Genomic DNA, 19,953 nt, shown 5'->3' with positions numbered 1-19,953 from the left:
GTGTTCGTGTGTTTGTGAACAAGATATCTGGAAAAGTTCTGAATGGATTTGGATGAAAGTTGGTGGGATGATTGCCCTTGGGATAAGGAAGAATTGATTAGTTTTTGGTGAAGCTCAGGATATTATTCCGGATCCAGGAATTTTTTGAAGGATTGTTTAACATTGGAAGATAGGGCTCATTTGTTTTTTAACATTATCTTCTATAAATTCTATATTTAACATTGTGATATGAAAATAGTTTTTATATTTGTTGTAAATGTAGTTTAACCTCGTGGTTATGCGTTAGAGCGGTGTATTTTGTTTGCAGCGTCGTCATCAAGGTTCTTTTTTTTTTCTAATAAAGACATATTCTGTCATTTTAAAACCACCAAAGTGTGTATTAGGTTCCCCCGTTTCATAAAATGTATCGTTTGATATGTATAATGCTTTAAAACTGTTTTTTGTTTGTTTGTTTGTTTTTACCTCAGAAGAGATATCAACATTTACCTCAGCGAATGTCAATCGCGGTGTCAGTATTTGATGAACTTATAAAGACTTATGTGAGTTATAAGTGTGACCAGCATGTGCACGGGATTCTTCCCAGAAGAATGAGTGGTCGCATTAGATTGAACGACTTAAAATGAGCGAGTTTTGTTTTCACGTTTGGGCCAGTTTTACATGTTGTATCCCTAAGGAATGAAACGAACGTTTTGCCTGGCTTACGATTTTATTTGAAGTCACACATGCCTCAAAATACATTCACTTATATAGAATTGAACAACGAATCCGAAAATGTAAGTGAAATTGCCTTGTTGTTGTTTTTTAACATTATCTTCTATATATTCTAAATATATATCTGTGCAGTGTCTGCCTTGTGTTGTCTTGTCTTGTGTTGTCACTGAACTACTCCCTCAAACTTTTGTGAAATCGTACTATTCCAGCTTGACCCACGGCGGGAGTATGCGCTCTACTGAGTGGCGTTCTAGTTGTATGTTTTGTGTGTCCGTTTGTTTTTTTTGTGATTGATGTTAGCTCTTACACGAGCCTCGATCTTGTATACCAAAAAAAAAAAAAAAACTTTTTAAAGATCACTTTCCCAAGCGAACTATAGAAAATCCTCTCCACTATAGGGAATACAAATAAATTCTCACAAATCCTCTAAATATCCAATGTACAGGCCTTGTGTCTAAACGCCTATTTAATAAAGCATCAAATAGCCAAGCATATTTCATGTAAAAACTCCTTCCTATTTGTAAATAGCTTTGCTGGATCTGACATATTGTATGTAACGAACTCGGCCTTCCTAACGGGTGATATGAGACCGCTGGACGTGAACACCTAAGATGCTGAGCGGAGGCATTCTGTGCACGCACAGTGAATCTGCTGATGGTGTCTTAAGTTTTAATCAATTTCACTACGTGGCTGTTTCAGCACGATGTAAGGTTTAGCCATGGATTTGATTATGCTGGATGATGAGGCCATGGCTCAAAAGACACAGCGAACAATCTTAAAAACAACAGATGTAAACAATAATGGTGAAGGGGGCACAGGAAGTGAAAATGGCAATTCAAAAATGCAGAGATAACTGTAGGGCATGCTTAACAGGACTGTAACAATTCGGTGCGATCGGTAATGATAATATTATCATAGGCAGACTCAGTTCGGAGTATCATAGGCAGACTCAATGAAAGACGCATAAGAGAATGGACAAAAGTCTAGCGTGTGCGTGGATCTTTTCTGTGAAGCACCGGAGGTGCGGTGCAGGCTGCTCTGGAGACGCCAAAGTGCAGGACCAGTTTCCGTCCCGTCCTTGGGTCTCATGACTCTGGCGAGGCTCTCCGCCACTGGCTGTCCATGGCTATCTTGTGCCGGGCATCCCGGTTGTGCTCGATCAGAGTGCATGGATCTTTTCTGTGAAGCACTGGAGGTGTGGTTCAGGCTACTCTGGAGACGCCAAAGTGCAGGACCAGTTTCCGTCCCGTCCTTGTGTCTCATGACTCTGGCGAGGCTCTCCGCCACTGACTGTCCATGGCTATCTTGTGCCGGGCATCCCGGTTGTGCTCGATCAGAGTGCATGGATCTTTTCTGTGAAGCACCAGAGGTGTGGTGCAGGCTGCTCTGGAGATGCCAAAGTGCAGGGCCAGTTTCCATCCCGTCCTTGGGTCTGATGACTCTGGCGAGGCTCTCCGCCACTGGCCATCCATGGCATCCCAGTTGTGCTCGATCAGAGTGTGTCTGATCTGTGCTGCGTTCAGCTTTCCCAGGCTGCACGAGCGTGACTTTCCACTGTCCCGGGTTATTTGTCCAGTAATACATGGCTGTGCGTGTGGTTCCGCAGGCTGGCTGGCTTGGTGTGCAAGTGTCGCTGTCTTTTATATATTTTATGACTCTTCCTTCTCCCCTCCCCCACCTCCCTCCTGCTAAGTGGGTCTCACACATGCACTCTAGCAGGGACAAAATTGCATACACTGACATGCCACTTGCAAAACCCATGTGAGAGTCTTTAACTCGCACACAGTCATGCCATGTTGAGATGTGATGAAAGGACAATGGGGGTGATTTGAGAATGGAAGATGGGGAGAGGGCACGAACAGCGTGATGATGACATGGAAGCTAACTAGGCATCCAGTTCTGCTCGATGTTAATTGGGGCTTACAAACACTAATTAAGGTATAACTGATGCATAATTAATCCCTCATTAATCCCCAAGTCATTTTCATAACAATATTATCAGGTGCTTCATGCAAAATTTGGTAATCTGACATTTAAACAACTAGTGAGGTACCCATGCTATGCATGGGTTGGAAGCCAGAAGCAAACAGACATTGCAGAAACGGCGAATGCTAAAGCATGAAACCAATAAATACCACATTCCTGTAGCACCTTCAGTCACACGTCAGACATGGACAGCAAGTTCATGAAGGACTTCCATGAAAAACGTACCCGTTCGCAAACAAACGGGTACATTTGTTCCATACCCAATCAATGGCGAATCTGCATATGGCGATCCGCGAATTTCACGTTTAGAAAATAGAAACCATCACGGCATTCCGTCATTCACTTGAACTCGATATCTCTTTTTTCATTCCAAACAGCATAACTCCAATCACAAATTAAATAGCATTAATATAAAAAATAAACTTTTAACAACATTCGTGACATAAACAAATATTTAAATCCTGATGTAAAGTTCCATATGGTTGGGTGAACACAATTACGAATTCAAAATCGTAATTGTATTCACTCAATTCCAATCATCAATTGATACTTTAACAAAACGATTAACACGATTAACGCTTCACGATTTAACATTACGATTGAATGACGGTTGTATTTGTATATTATCAAACCTGCGCATTGCCGTCATCTGTCCACTTCCGCATTCGCGGCAGGTTCATAAGTCATCAAAATCTAAACAGTATTTGTAGAATTTCAATAAAAGCCACGTCACTGTTCATATCGGTACATATTATTGCATCGTGTTTGGAAAAACTGGAAAATTGGAAAAACAATATAGCCTATTTTACTCCCAGGGGCCCCAGGATTACCTACCAAAAATTTCGTTGCGATCGTTTCAGCCGTTTTTGCGGTACCTGGGAACGGACGGACAGACAGACAGACGGACATTTGGTGAATTATAGGAAGATGAAGAAAATAAACCTTGATAATGGTGTAATGGAATCAGGTTAACTTTTTTTGTTACCTTTTTCCCTCACTCACAGCAGGCAGCCAAGCTCTGCTGACAGAGGTGGAAGATGACTTCTGTCTTGACACAATTACACGCACTTACTATGCTGTGGGACAGGATTGGGAGCGGATTTCCCATCAGGGCATATTGCTTTATTGCAGGTGTCTTGGTTATGGCCATGGGCACTATCGCTGTGATTCTTCACGTGAGTTCTGAAAAGAGCCCTTAAAGTGGCCTATTTCTGTTTACTAACTTTGGTCTTCATGCCACTCAGCACCAAAGGAAGATCCTATCAATCGACAGCGCAAATTGTACAGCATTTTCTCTTCCTTCCACTCAGCATCAAAGGAAGGCCCTATCAATCGACAGTACAAATAATATTGCACTTTCTGCAATCATCTGCTGTGTGTCGTTTTTTGCATCTATGCGCCATTGCACTTCGTCACAAGTTGTCAGGAAGTGCAAGCAAAAAAGACACCTAACCCGCACTCCATTTCCTTCTCCTCCTCCTCCTCCTCCTTCATCTCCTCCTTGCAAGACCTTATCATGCAAAGCAGTGCATTGCATGACTGGTCTTGCAAAATTGAACATGCATCGTTACTTTCACTTTTGACTCTTCCATACTGTCTTTGGTGGTTGCTTTACCCAGGATGCATGACCCAACTTCCTCTCACAAACATATTAAAAGTCATTCTCTTTCTATTACATATAATATATGCGAAGAGCATTTCCAAATGCCTGGAACTCAACTTTATGCTTCATTGTTCCAGGTTGGTGCCATGACAATGGGCGAAACTACAATGAAGGTGATACATGGGACCGGCCAGCTGAAAATGGCCAGATGCAAAGCTGTACCTGCCTAGGCCGGAGCATCGGTGAATACAAATGTGAAGCACGTACGTATGGCACCACCACGATGCTTACTTACGAGCACAATTTATGAACCATCTTAATATAACACGTCTAACAGACAACCACTGATTGATGTTTCAACCTTCTACAGACCATGCAAGCTGCTATGACGAAGGACACATGTACGAAGCTGGTGAGAAATGGCAGAAAATGTACCGTGGTGACCTGTGTTCATGCACCTGCCTTGGAGGACAACAGGTATTAGGAAAATGAATGACCTGTGGCATGCTACATGTGTTTTGGGCTATGATGTTTACTACTTGGTGTAAATTGGTGTATGGTGTCTGACCTATGCCTTGTGCTTGCAGGGCTGGCGGTGTGAAGACTGCCGAGCAGTTGTTGAGGATGTTGTTCCAGACACTCGGCACCGTGAAAAATCCCAGCCTCAGACCGTACGTCTTCACATGGTGAGCTTCGATACGGAACAGTGTGTACTGTGACAAGATGAGGTTCTAAATAATTAGCTGAATATTTAGAGGGTAAACCATAAGATATTCTCAATGACAAATGACAAATGACTGTCTGACATTCATTGAAAATATATTTTACTAAACAGGTAGATAAAACCACACCGCTTCGACTGAAAGAGCAGACAAATTGCTCGAAGGATAGCATCAGTGAATATCCTGCCTCCATATATTGCCATTCGCCACTTCTTGGCTGAAATAACGTAATTTTTAATGAACAACATTTCAACTTTGTTCTTCAGGAATGAAGAGAATGTGATGGGAAAGAGCAGATCTGTGGTATGGCCTTGTGTTTCTGCACTGATTTTTCTGAAGACTCACCAAGAAATGGCACAATGCATTGACACACTGAGACGACCAGAAGCAAATCAAAAGTGGACCACTGTTCTATAATGGGTTTTTGTTTTATATTTGCATTTAGCTTAACCACCAAGCATCGAATACGAGTATTTCAGGTGGCATTAAATATTGATAGCAACAGCATATTATTGCCATTGATGGAATATCCAACAAGGCCGTTAGCTCGTTTTGTTTATGACAGTTGTGTTTTGTAAAGTTGCAAAACCCGTGATCTTTAAACTGTGCTCTCTATCCAAATTTTGTCTTGTTTTGACGATGTTTTGCTTTGAAATGTTAAGGATTGAGCTAAGATTGAGTGAATGGGCACGTGCTTGTGGGACTTGTACTCTCTAAAATTGTTTGATAAAATAAGTGTTTTGTATGGAAAGCAATGTATTAATGCATAATCATACCCCGAAGTTGTTATTTATATATTTTTACATTTCTCCTCAAAAAGTAAGTTTGAGCTAGCAACTTGCATTAAAATGTTGCGATTATGTGGATATTTAAAAATAAAAAAGAAGAAGAAGGAAATTATTTCACTTTTCAGTTCTATCATTAAACTTTCCTAAATGAATCAATCGTACTTTTGACTCTCATGCATGTAAAAATAAAGTTTTTTACTTTCTGTGATGCAAAGTTTTTGCAAATTGGTTTGCATTTCTCCTTTATCATAATAATGATTGGGTTGAGATCTCTTTTTCAATGATACAAATTCCATTACAATCCTTTACATTAATAACTACAAAGCATCTGAAAATGTAAAGCCCGTCCGCGTCTGTTTTGTAATCAGACTTCTTCTTCTTCCATATGCTAAACAGATGAAATACAGCTAAAAGAACATATACAAAAATATTGACTATTTTAGGTGACCTTGACCTTTTGACCTCAAAAGCAATAGGCTTCAGTGACCCAATTTGCAAACCTTGCTCTAATTTCAATCAAATGAAAATTGACGGAATGAATGAATGATCGTTTTAAGGCCATTTTCCCCGCTAGAGCGAGGGTTAGCCTTGCGGGCCCCATGACAATCATGGTTCCCTGTTTGAGGCAATGTTTTTATGGCCGGATGCCCTTCCTGACGCCAACCCTTGGTCACCTCTTACGATGCGCAGGGATACGGTGTACCTATTCTAAATCTGGGTACACACCGTGATCATTCATCCCAGCAAGCTGGTACTCAATTTGCCGACCTCGGAAGGATGACAGGCTGAGTCAACCCCCCGGCGTCGGTCAGCATGATGAGGGAGAGGAGGATGGTGAAGATGATGAAGAGCAGCATAGACTGGAAGAAGAGTTAGTCAATCGACCGGGATTCGAACCCAGGATCCTCGGATCCCAAGCCGGCACCCTAACCGCTAAGCCAACGCCAGGCTAAATGAAAATTGACTATTTTATGCAAACTTGACCTTTGACCTTTTGATCTAAAAATAATCCATTTCTAGCTTTTGATTGGTGAACCAATTCAGTGACCCAATATGCAAATTCTTAAATTTTAGGGTCAATCGGATGAAATTTGACGATTTTATGCAATCATGACCTTTGACCATTTTATCTATATAAAAAAACAATTGGCTTCTGGCTTTTGATTGGTGAACCAATTCAGTAACGCAATATGCAAATTCTTAAAATTTCAGGTCATTGGATGAAGATTTACAATTTTATGAGCACATAAAATTTAAGACTGGGCACAGGGAAAGGATGGAACATCTTGTGTTGATAAAAAGAAGAAAGATATCTCAAGCAAAGAGTCACAGGTCTCCTATAGGGGAAACCAAAATACAAACCACTCCGAGCAGCAGGAAGTGTGCTGTAAAAAATAATGACTGCACCTTCTCAAGCGAGGAAAAACATCACCTTGTGAAGAGACATTGTTATGCACCAAAGCAAGACGCTGTGAAGGTGCTAACTTTCTCACCACCATCAAAGACAATACTCCAGAGGAGAAAACTACAAACAGAAACCTGGAGTGTTGAGGTGAAGGAGATAATCCTCCAATGCAAAATGTATGTTATACATGAGGCATGGGGGAGTAAAGGTAAGGGTGAACGGTTCAGGAACCAGCTGAAAAAAAACAAACTGGCCACTAGGGCGGAGACAGTCACCCTTGATAAATTTGAGAAGGTCTTTTCAACAATTAAAAGGTATCTAGATGAAGATAGAATAGAAGAGATTACATCTAGGGAAAGGCAACAAGTGGCAAGACAGATTAGAGTGAGGGAAGCTAAGTGCTCGCTTGAAGGTGGAGACAGAGATGACAGGTATTTGGCCGAGATGGCACGAGAGGAAGTTATGGGCTGTGCAATGAGACTGAGGACCAAACCCTGACATAGAGCCGGTCCAAAGGTAGCGAAGAAAGAGTGTGACAAAAGGAAAGAATGGCAGTGTCCCCCTGAAAGAGGGGCAAGACCAGTTCAGAGACAAAGACCAGATGACTCAGGCACAAAGGAAGGGAAAAGAATGGAAAATGGTAATAGGCAGAAAGACAGGGGAGAGCAGCATGATGAGGGAGAGGAGGATGGTGAAGATGATGAAGAGCAGCATAGACTGGAAGAAGAGTTAGCCAACAAAATAGAAGAGGTGAAATTGATAAAACTCAGAGAAAGACCAAAACTTTATCACATAGAAAACTAGATGGTATTCATAGAATACTTGCCCTGCACAGTGAACTTGTTGCGAGCCAACTCTTCTGTTTTTGCACATTTTTTTTCTTTGATCCAATATGGCTGCCTGTTACGGATACGGCCCTAATGATTGTTGTTATGATTATTGTTGTTGGTTCAAAGTATTCTGGTGATTGTGGTTGAAGGGAAAGGGTTATTATAGTTAAAAGATTTAAAAGCGCTCCTGGTAAAATGTGGCCAGAAATCCGGATCGTGACCGGAAGAGGTGGAGCGAGGAAGAAGAGGCGGTAGGAGATCGTGAAGAGACGTGGTTGTTGAAGCTCCGGACCGAGCGTTTGACGTACAGTGCGAGTGAACTTTGCGTCCTTGAAGGGAAGTTCGGGCGATAAGAGATATCTGATGGTGAAGGGGGCACAGGGGTCAAGTTGTCTATTGTGAATGAGGTCACCAACACTAGCTCAAGTGCGGAAAGTGGTTTTCAACATGAGCACAAGTGCTGAAAATGGTTTTGCAAAACTAACACAAGTGCGAAAGTGGTTTTTCAACACGATCACAAGTGCCAAAAGTGTTTTTCAACACCAACATGAGAGCGAAAAGTGGTTTTGCAACACGAGTGCAGGTGCAGAAAGTTGTTTTGCCACACCAACACAAGTGCGAAAAGTGGTTTTCAATGCTAACGCAAGTGCGAAAAGTTGTTTTCAACACTAGCACGAGTGCGGAAAGTGGGTTTGCAACATTAGCACAAGTGTGGAACGTGGTTTTCAACACTAACATGAGGGCGTAAAGTGGTTTTGCAACACAAGCGCAGGTGTAATAAATGGTTTTCAACGCCAGTTCGAGTGAGGAAAGTGGTTTTGCAACACGAGCACAAGTGCAAAAAGTGGTTTTCATTGCCAGCACAAGTGCAAAAAGTGGTTCTGCAACACTGGCTCAAGTGCAGAAAGTGGTTTTCAACGCCAGCACAAGTGCGTTAAGTGGTTCTTCAACACAAGCTCAAGTGCGGAAAGTGGTTTTCAATGCCAACACAAGTGTGGGAAGTGGTTTTGCAACACTAACACAAGTGCGAAAAGTGGTTTTCAACGCCAGCAAAAGTGCGGAAAGTGGTTTTGCAATGCTAGCACATGTGTGGAAAAGTGGTTTTCAATGCCGGCACAAGTGTGGAAAGTGGTTTTGCAACACTAATACAAGTGCAGAAAGTGATTTTGCAACACGAACACAAGTGCAAAAAGTGGTATTCAATGCCAGCACAAGTGCGGAAAGTAGTTCTTCAACAAGAGCTCAAGTGTGGAACGTGGTTTTCAACACTAGCACAAGTGTGGAAAATGGTTTTGCAACACTAACACAAGTGTGAAAAGTGGTTTTGCAACACTAACACAAGTGTGAAAGTGGTTTTGCAATACTAACACAAGTGCGAAAAGTGGTTTTCAACGCCAGCAAAAGTGCGGAAAGTGCTTTTGCAATGCTAGCACATGTGTGGAAAGTGGATTTGCAACAATAACACAAGTGCAAAAAGTGGTTTTCAACACTAACATGAGGGCGAAAGTGGTTTTGCAACATTAACACAAATGCGATAAGTGGTCATCAATGCCAGTACGAGTGTGGAAAGTGGTTTTTGCAACAATAACACAAGTGCGAAAAGTGGTTTTGCAACACTAGCACGAGTGCGGAAAGTGGTTTTCAACACCAACACTTGTGCGTAACGTGGTTTTCTATGCCAGCACGAGGGGGAAAAGTGGTTTTGCAATACTAAACCAAATGTGAAAAGTGGTTTTCAACGCGAGCACAAGTGCGGAAAGTGATTTTGCAACACCAACACAAATGCGAATGATGGTTTACAACACCAGCACGAGTGCGGAAAGTGGTTTGCAACACTAACACAATTGTGTAAAGTGGTTTTCAACACGAGCACAAGTGCGAAAAGTGGTTTTGCAATACCAACACAGATGCTAAAAGTGGTTTTGAACACTAACAGTAGCGCGAAAAGTGGTTTTCAACGCCAGCACAAGTGCGGAAAGTGGTTTTGCAATCCTAGCACTTGCGTGGAAAAGTGGTTTTCAATGCCGGCACAAGTGTGGAAAGTGGTTTTGCAACACTAATACAATTGTGGAAAGTGATTTTGCAACACCAACACAAGTGCAAAAAGTGGTATTCAATGCCAGCAGAAGTGTGAAAATTGGTTTTTGCAACACTCACACAAATGTGAATGATGGTTTACAACACTAGCACGAGTGCGGAAAGTGGTTTGCAACACTAACACAATTGTGGAAAGTGGTTTTCAACACGAGCACAAGTGCGAAAAGCGGTTTTGCAACACTAATACAATTGTGGAAAGTGATTTTGCAACACTAACACAAGTGCGGAAAGTGGTTTTCAACATTAGCACAAGTGTGGAAAATGGTTTTGCAACACTAACACAAGTGGGGAAAGTGGATTTGCAACACTAACACAAGTACAAAAAGTGGTTTGCAACAATAACATGAGGGCGAAAGTGGTTTCGCAACATTAAAACAAGTGCGTAAGTGGTCATCAATGCCAGTACGAGTGAAAAAAGTGGATTTGCAACACGAGCACGAATGCGGAAAGTGGTTTTCAACACCAACACTTGTGCGTAACGTGGTTTTCTATGCCAGCACGAGGGCGAAAAGTGGTTTTGCAATATCAGCACAAGTGTGGAACGGAGTTTTCAACACTAACATGAGGGCGTAAAGTGGTTTTGCAACACAAGCGCAGGTGTGATAAATGGTTTTCAACGCCAGTTCGAGTGAAGAAAGTGGTTTTTGCAACACGAGCACAAGTGCAAAAAGTGGTTTTCAATGCCAGCACAAGTGCAAAAAGTGGTTCTGCAACACTGGCTCAAGTGCGGAAAGTGGTTTTCAACGCCAGCACAAGTGCGTTAAGTGGTTCTTCAACACAAGCTCAAGTGCGGAAAGTTGTTTTGCCACACCAACACAAGTGCGAAACGTGGTTTTCAATGCTAACACAAGTGCGAAAAGTTATTTTTCAACACCAGCACGAGTGCGGAAAGTGGTTTTGCAACATTAGCACAAGTGTGGAACGTGGTTTTCAACACTAACATGAGGGCATAAAGTGGTTTTGCAAAACTAACATGAGTGAGAAAGTGGTTTTGCATCACCAACACAAGTGCGAAAGTGGTTTTTCAACACGATCACAAGTGCGGAAAGTGGTTTTCAACAACAACACTTGTGCGTAAAGTGGTTTTCTATGCTAGCATAAGAGCGAAAAGTGGTTTTGCAATACTAAACCAAATGCGAAAAGTGGTTTTCAACACTAGCACAGGTGCGGAAAGTGGTTTGCAACACTAACGCAATTGTTATGAGGGCGTAAGTGGTTATCAACACGAGCACAAGTGCGGAAATTGGTTTTGCAACACTAACACAGGTGCTAAAAGTGGTTTTGAACACTAACAGGAGCGCGAAACGTGGTTTTCAACGCCAGCAAAAGTGCGGAAAGTGGTTTTGCAATGCTAGCACTTGTGTGGAAAAGTGGTTTTCAATGCCGGCACAAGTGTGGAAAGTGGTTTTGCAACACTAATACAATTGTGGAAAGTGGTTTTCAACACGAGCACAAGTGCGAAAAGTGGTTTTGCAATACTAGAACATGTGTGAAATGTGGTTTTCAATGCCAGCACAAGTGTGGAACGTGGTTTTGCAACACTAACACAAGTGCAAAAAGTGGTTTTCAATTCCAGCACAGGTGTGGAAAGTCGTTCTGCAACACTAGCTCAAGTGCGGAAAGTGGTTTTCAACACGAGCACAAGTTCAGAAAATGGTTTTGCAACACTAACACAAGTGCGAAAAGTGGTTTTGCAAACCAACACAAGTGCGAAAGTGGTTTTTCAACACAATCACAAGTGCGGAAAGTAGTTTTCAACACCAATACTTGTGCGTAAAGTCGTTTTCTATGCTAGCACGAGGGCGAAAAGTGGTTTTGCAATACTAAACCAAATGCGAAAAGTGGTTTTCAACACTAGCACGAGTGCTGAAAGTGGTTTTCAATGCCAGCACAAGTGTGGAACGTGGTTTTGCAACACCAACACAAGAGCAAAAAGTGGTTTTCAACGCCAGCACAAGCACAGAAAGTGGTTTTTGCAATTCTAGCACATGTGTGAAAAGTGGTTTTCAATACCAGCACAAGTGTGGAAAGTGGTTTTGCAACACTAATACATGTGTGAAAAGTGGTTTTCAACACCAGCACAAGTGCAAAAAGTGGTTTTGCAACACATACACTAGTGAGACAAGTGGTTTTGCAACACTAACAAAAGTGCAAAAAGTGGTTTTCAACGCCAGCACAAGCACGGAAAGTGGTTTTGCAATACCAGCACATGTGTGGAAAGTGGTTTCGCAACACTAACACAAGTGCAAAAAGTGGTTTTCAATGCCAGCACAAGTACGGAAATTTGTTTTGCAATACTGGCACATGTGTGCAAAGTGGTTTTTCAACACCAGCACAAGTGTGGAGAGTGGTTTTCCACGCCAGCACCAGTGCGAAAAGTGGTTTTCAAACACCAACACAAGTGCAAAAAGTGGTTTTGCAACACTAACACAAGTGCGAAAAATGGTTTTGCAATACTAACACATGTGTGAAAAGTGGTTTTCAATACCAGCACAAGTGCAGAAAGTGGTTTTGCAACACGTACACAAGTGAGAGAAGTGGTTTTGCAACACGAACACAAGTGCAAAAAGTGGTTTCCAACGCGAGCACAAATGCGGAAAGTGGTTTTGCAATACGAGCACAAGTGCAAAAAGTGGTTTTCAACGCCAGCACAAGTGTGGCACACTTGCGGATGTATGCGTTCTACCGAGTGACATTCTAGTTATTACCTGCCTCATAATTTGTACATATGTAATGCAGTATTTTCAAACTCCCTCGTTCACCCTCTTAGCCTCCACATTTATACATAATAAATGTATGGCCCCACAGGAGGTGGGTGGAGATAGAGACATAGTTTAGCATGATCTTTACCAAATGCAAAAATTATGTCCTAAGCACCCACAAATGACTTCCAGAATGGAAGTAGAGGCCTGGTCCAAGTCGGCAAGATGGACAGCCAAATGAAAGATCTCATCATGGTATGAATGCTGTCGATGTACTGTTGTGTGTCTTGTGGGGTCTTCTTACTCAAACATCCAAGTCTCTGGCTGAACAAAGCTGCAAAGATACCTGTGGAATGAAATGTTAAACAACTAAAGTTGTCTGCCCATCACAACAGAAAAAAAACTTCATTTGAACATTCATGATATGGTGTTGTACTACTGTAATAGAGGTAGAGTCTTCAGAATTCATTTTACAGGTGTGAACACCCATGAAGGTGAACCTAGACCTGATTACAAATGAACTTTTGGATGTTTTACAAATATGATGCAACATCCGTAGCCCACGTACCACCATATGGGTGTCACTGCAGTGATTCTAGCCAAAATATTCTGGGCCTGCAATACAATGAAGAAGAAGAGGGTATCAAAACTATGACTAAACAACAACAATTGCCCAAAGTGAAAAAATAGGGCTGTGCTATTACAGCATTACAACTCTATTCCACTTAAATTTTCTTCGACTGAGGGACTGTCATGTCACAGGGATTAATGGTTTGCAAATGCAAGTTGTTTATTTGGAAAAGTTGTGTTTGGAAATATTTTAAACCTCTGACATATGGTCCTTTGAAGAACTAAGCAGCTGGGATGCATTGCAGCAAAACATCAAAATATAATCCGTGACTTTTGATCCGTGACCTAAAATGGCTCATAAAGCTTCTAAAAGAAGTGGGAAATACTCATAAACATACCAGTGAAAAAGGGGTGTGCCTCTTCACCTGCTGTACCCGCCTAAAAAGTTAATCCCGATGCTGCATGGATCGGTGCAAAGCCCGAAGGTTCGTAGACAAGTGAGTTCTACCCAAACCTTTGACCACCACTGCCAGTGAGTGGACTTTTATCCTTGCGAGATTGCCTCGTGTGAACGTGGCAGGCTTCGTGATATACAGTCACGTGAAAAAGTAAGTACACCCCATGTAAAGTTTTGACTTTTTCAACATATTTCAACATACAGCTATTTGATCTTCATTTCAACAATATTGACAGATAAAGGTGATATAATATAACAAATATCATGAAACATTTACATTTTGTAGTCAATTGTATAATTTAACTAAACATAAATGCAAATTTCACATGTGGAAAAAGTAAGTACACCCTTGGCTCTAATAGGTGGTATTGCCCCCTTTGGCAGAAACAACCTCAAGTAGGCGTTTCTTATAACTGTCTACCAGTCTCTGACATCGTCTGGGAGAAATTTTTGCCCACTCCTCCATGCAGAATTCTTTCAGCTGTGCGATGTTTGAGGGGTTTCTTGCATGCACAGCTCGTTTCAAATCCCCCCACAACATCTCGATGGGATTTAGATCCAGGCTTTGACTTGGCCATTCCAGAACCCTCCATTTCTTTCTTTTCAGCCATTCCTTGGTGGATTTATTGGTATGTTTAGAGTCATTGTCATGTTGCAAGGTCCACCTTCGGTTGAGCTTCAACTTTCCGACAGATGGCCTCACATTATCCTCAACACCCTCTGGTACAATGAAGAATTCATAGTGGATTCTATGACGGTGAGCTGCCCAGGCCTTGATGCAGCAAAGCTGCCCCAAACCATAATATTTCCACCACCATGCTTTACAGTTGGTATCAGGTTCTTGTGGTCAAATGCTGTCTTTGGTTTTCGCCAAACATGTCTTCTGGTACTGTGGCCAAATAGCTCTACCTTTGACTCATCTGTCCAGAGCACATTGTTCCAGAAGTGCTGGTTTTTGCCTAGGTGTTCATTGGCAAACTTTAGTCTTGCCCTGATGTTCTTTCTGGACAGCAAAGGTTTCCTCCTGGCACACCTCCCATGTAGATCAAATTTGTGCAGCCTCTTTCTAATGGTAGAGTCGTGCACTTTGGCATCAACAGTGGCAAGAGCTACCTGTCGGTCCCGTGATGACATTCTGGGGTTCTTAGAGACTTCTTTCAGCATCTTGCGGTCTGCTCTCGGGCTGAACTTGCCGAGGCGGCCTGGCCTGAACAAGTTGGCAGTTGTTTGGGATCTTCTCCACTTGGAGATGATCTTCCGGACAGTCAAATGATTGATTTCATATTGTTTGGAGATCTTTTAAAATCCCTTCCAAGACTCGTAGGCACCCACAATCTTCTTTCTGAAGGCCTCAGAGAGCTCTTTTGATTTCGGTATGGTGACACTGCACACTTCAACAACAAAGAGCAAACCAAACTCAATGTCTGAGGTTTAAATAAGACAGTTTCCTCCAAGATCCTCTCTAACGATGTTCTAATCATTTGCACCTGAGCTGGTGCACCTGATTCTAATTTTAGGTATTTGAAGTAGTGATAAATGTAGGGGTGTACTTACTTTTTCCACATGCGAAATTTGCATTTATGTTTATTTAAATTATACAATGGACTACAAAATGTAAATGTTTCATGATATTTGCTATATTATATCACCCTTATCTATCAATATTGTTGAAATGAAGATCAAATAGCTGTATGTTTAAATATGTTGAAAAAGTCAAAACTTTACATGGGGTGTACTTACTTTTTCACGTGACTGTATTTAATGGAGTCTGCAATCGGAAAGACGATGCCATCATTGATCATTACATTACCAACATTCAGGGAGACTTCCCAGAGGGAGACACCAAATCTGGTCCGGTTGCTTTTTAACACCAATGGGAAAGTCATATCTGGGGCTTGGCAATGCACAGGGTAAGTTTAAAATGATGATATTTACTATTCTGTCAAACTTTGACAAAAGGAAGCAAGTTACAAAACATGTTTGGCTGCTTACTTCCTTTTTTTATTGGAAATCAGTTGTGTACTGGTACTTGCATTTGACATGGCAGTTAAAGCTAAAATAAGAATCATATTAAACAATCTCTGTGCCAGTGCATGCCACTTGCCTCCGTGATGTAATTCGGCTACTTAACTCATTTTTCTCAGGTATGTTATTTGCTTCCTTTTGTCGAAGTTGGGTAGTATTACGGTAATCATGTTTTTAGTAGGTGGATGGTGGGGTGGGAGTGGGAGCCGTGTGGGGTGCAAGGGTCCTTATAAATACATATATTTTTTGTTTGGTTCCGGGGCCACACAATAAATTATAGAGAGCTTCGTAAGCGAACCTCCATGCCAATTGCATGTACATGTAAATCCATTCAAAATTTCACTTTCATTTCAAATTTCACTAAAAAAAAAGTTCAAATTTTTCCCCATTCCCTTGGGAACAAAATTTCATGTTGTCATTTCAAATGTCCCTTCCATGATCCACTATCTTGTCCCTGCCATGATCCGCCATCTTGTCCTTTCCATGATCCGCCATCTTGCTCACGTGATCTTGCTTTGGTCTGGTGCGACCGATAAATTATTTTCACCTGGCGATTAAAATCAATGAATTACAATACAATACAGTACTGTACAGAACGGATTTTGAATTCGAAACCGCTCATCATTTATGCCAGCTGCACCGACTTCTTTTTTCCACCAGCTACACCGGCTTCAATTTTCCACCAGCGACACCGACTTCATTTAAGCCAGGTACACCGATTTCAGTACGTACCTGCCAGTCGGACCTTCGTACATGGTCCAGTTGACTCGAAGTCCAGACTATATAGCCTACAGTAGGTAAGTCCTGCATTCTATCCCAATCTATCCATTCAATAAAATTAATTTGAATTTTAATTCTAAGCCCAAGATCAAACAACCGAGCCTAGCTAGGCCTAGGCCTACAGATGTTTGTGAGGGCTGCATACTCGATCGACTGACCATTGTCGACGAAGCTCTCACTCTACGCAATGCGTATTCATATTACTATATTTTTGTACCTATTGGTGAAAGGAGAAGCATTTGTCTGTGTGTATGATTGTGTTATATCCACTGCCGCTGCTCACTTGTACAAAAAGGAAGTTGTACAAACCAGACACTGCTCCTCCACGGATATATCCGTGAGTCCGATTTGCATTGAGGAACAGAACAATTCTCGTCAACCATCTTGAAATTGCCACTCTTTTGTCTAAATGCTGAAACTTATGGGTAAAAGACGATTTGAATCACTGATTTCGTGCGAGCAACATCAAGTTAAAAGTGCCCTTCGAGCAGAACGGAGTCACTGAAAACGCACACACAGCGCATGCGCAAAGGCTTCGTTGGCATCCATACGTCATTTCGAAAGTTACGTATTGTCAGTGTAAATTCTCGACATTTTTTACTCCAATTAAGCTTACGCCAACCAAAAGGGCTGGAAATCAACTAGATAAGGATGGCTTATCACCTTCCATTGTAAAGTTCGTTCTGGAGCTACTTGTTATTATGGTAAACCCACCTGATGAGGTTAGCGTACAGCGCGATCGACGACACCGGCACAAATGGCGGAATGCATGATCAGGATTGTCCACTCAGTGGACGGCTTGCTGTCGCCTTCGACTGTCCAATCAGCGGACGGCTTGTTGCGCCTTCACCCAGCAGACGCCAATACGATGGAGTCGTAAGATGGCGTCGTATCGCCCATTAATCGGATGCTTTTGGGCCCCAACGTCGGCTAATTCAGATTTTTCGAGTATGGCTGTAGGTGATAAACAAAGAGCGCGGTTCGTAGATCGTAAATCCATTAGTGCTGGGGCATTGGGTCACTGGGTGCGGCGTAAAAGGGATAACAAAGTCGAGTCCTTACGGTATTATTATATAGATAATAATAATAATAATAATAATAATAATGCATTTATTTTATACTAGGGCATGCCCGTACTATATATATATCTAAAATTATATCCCCCCCCCTCTATTTACATGAAATGGTTTGGTCCAAAGCGAACGCCTTGCGAGTACGGTGACAATCCCCCCCCCCTCTATTTACATGAAATGGTTTGGTCCAAAGCGAACGGCTTGCGAGTACGGTGACAATCCCCCCCCTCTATTTACATGAAATGGTTTGGTCCAAAGCGAACGGCTTGCGAGTACGGTGACAATCCCCCCCCCCTCTATTTACATGAAATGGTTTGGTCCAAAGCGAACGGCTTGCGGAGTTTGGTAAAGAAATCGCCATAGCTCGGTAACTACTTGTCCGATTAATATGAAACCTTGAAAAGGCACATCCTCAGGTCCCCAGCAATATACCTGGCAAGTTTCAAGTATATCGGACCCGTGGTTGTCGAGAAACAGCGGTCACAGACAAACATACAAACATACAAACATACAAACATACAAACATACACACAGAGATTACTGGAATTATAGATAGATAGCGCTTTTCAGGAAGCCCAAAGACGCTTTGACAGAGTGCAAAACATAAAAACAATTGCAAAAAAGACAAGAATCAATAGGGAAATATTCAAAGCAAAAAGGAGGGAGAAGGACAACAGATAGTCAGGGGTTAAATGCTGTGGGTTAAATGTTGAATGCAGTGTTGAACAGGTGGGTCTTGAGTGATGTTTTGAATGTGGTGAGTGAGGAGGAGGAGGACGAGTCTCTGATGGTGTGAGGTAGTGAGTTCCAGAGGGTGGGAGCAGCGATGGAGAAGGCCCTGTCCCCCCAGGATCTGAATTTGGTCCGGATGGGGGTGGGAGTGTGTCTGGAGAGGAGGTCAGCCAGGTAGGATGGGGATGGGGCCAGGTCATGGAGGGCTTTGTAGGTCAAGAGGAGGATTTTGTACTGGATTCTCTGGGAGATGGGGAGCCATCGGGGGGGTGATGTGGTCACGGGTCCGGGAATGGGTGAGTAGACGGGCAGCGGAGTTCTGAATGTATTGGAGTTTATTGGTGATTGTTGAGGGTGAACCATAGAGGAGGCTATTGCAGTAGTCCGGACGAGAGGTGATGAAGGCGTGGATGAGGGTTTCTGCAGCCGTGGAGGAGAGGGATGGACGGAGACGGGTGATGTTTTTCAGGTGAAAGAAGGCTGTCTTTGTGATCTGTTTAGTGTATTTGTCGAAGGAGAGGGTTTGGTCAAAGATGATGCCAAGATTCCGGATGTGAGGGTACGTGGATACTGGGATACCGTCGATGTTGAGGGCAAAGTTATGGGTGGATTTTATGAGCGTTTTTGGGCCAATGATGATTATTTCAGATTTATCATAGTTAAGTTTGAGGAAGTTGATTTGAAGCCAGGATTTTATTTCAGTGATGCAGTTTGTCAGGATAGAGTGGGTGGCGGTGCAGATGGACTTGGTGGAGATGAAAAGCTGGATGTCATCGGCGTAGCAGTGGAATTGGAGACCATGACGGCGGACTAAGTGACCGAGGGGGGACAGGTAAAGGATGAAGAGGAGGGGGCCAAGGACTGAACCTTGGGGGACACCTTGGGGGACACCTTGGGGGAGGGGAGCAGTGGGGGATTTGCAGTTATTGGTGGAGATGAACTGGCGTCTATCAGAGAGGTATGATTTAATCCAAGAGAGGGCCGTGCCGGTAACGTTAAAGGTGGTTTCAAGTCGGGTGAGGAGGATGGTGTGATCGATGGTGTCAAAGGCGGCGTGGCGCTCAGGTCGAGGAGGATGAGAATGTTGAGGTTGCCAGCGTCAGAGGAGAGGAGAAGGTCGTTGGTGATTTTGAGGAGAGCAGTTTCCAGTACTGTGGTTGGAGCGGAATCCGGATTGGAATGTTTCATACAGGTCATTGGCAGAGAGGTGATGTTTGAGTTGAGTGGCTACAACGCGTACCAAAACTTTCGACACAAAGGGTAGGTTGGAGATGGGTCTGAAGTTGTTTAGGGTGTCAGGGTTTAGTCCAGGTTTTTTCAGAATGGGGGTAACAGCAGCAATTTTGAGGGACGGTGGGACGATGCCTGTAGACAGGGAGGAGTTTATTGTTGCAATGATAAGTGGAGAGAGAGAGAGAGCACAAAGGGAAGCCTTGACGAAGCTGGAGGGGATGGGGTCAAGAGTGCAGGTG

General features: G+C 42.6%; 1 protein-coding gene across 7 annotated transcripts in view; it reads left to right on the top strand.

The window, feature by feature from the left end:
• The window catches only part of LOC137433592 (uncharacterized), a 377,223-nt gene extending 371,199 nt beyond the window's left edge, over positions 1 to 6,024 (top strand). For 6 of the 7 annotated variants that reach the window (XM_078782386.1, XM_078782378.1, XM_078782406.1 and 3 more), the window contains 5 exons: positions 3,702 to 3,872; positions 4,438 to 4,563; positions 4,671 to 4,777; positions 4,888 to 4,986; positions 5,289 to 6,024. In XM_078782386.1, coding sequence (XP_078638512.1) covers positions 3,702 to 3,872; positions 4,438 to 4,563; positions 4,671 to 4,777; positions 4,888 to 4,986; positions 5,289 to 5,294 — 509 coding nt within the window. In that variant the 3' untranslated portion in view covers positions 5,295 to 6,024. The remainder of the gene's footprint in view (positions 1 to 3,701; positions 3,873 to 4,437; positions 4,564 to 4,670; positions 4,778 to 4,887; positions 4,987 to 5,288) is intronic. The other variant, XM_078782393.1, reaches the window with a different exon arrangement.
• Positions 6,025 to 19,953: the final 13,929 nt, after the last annotated feature.

This window comes from Myxine glutinosa, chromosome 1 (assembly GCF_964187855.1).
Source record: "Myxine glutinosa chromosome 1, kmMyxGlut1.1, whole genome shotgun sequence".
NCBI lineage: Eukaryota > Metazoa > Chordata > Myxini > Myxiniformes > Myxinidae > Myxine > Myxine glutinosa.
This window is presented reverse-complemented; position numbering and strand designations above follow the sequence as displayed.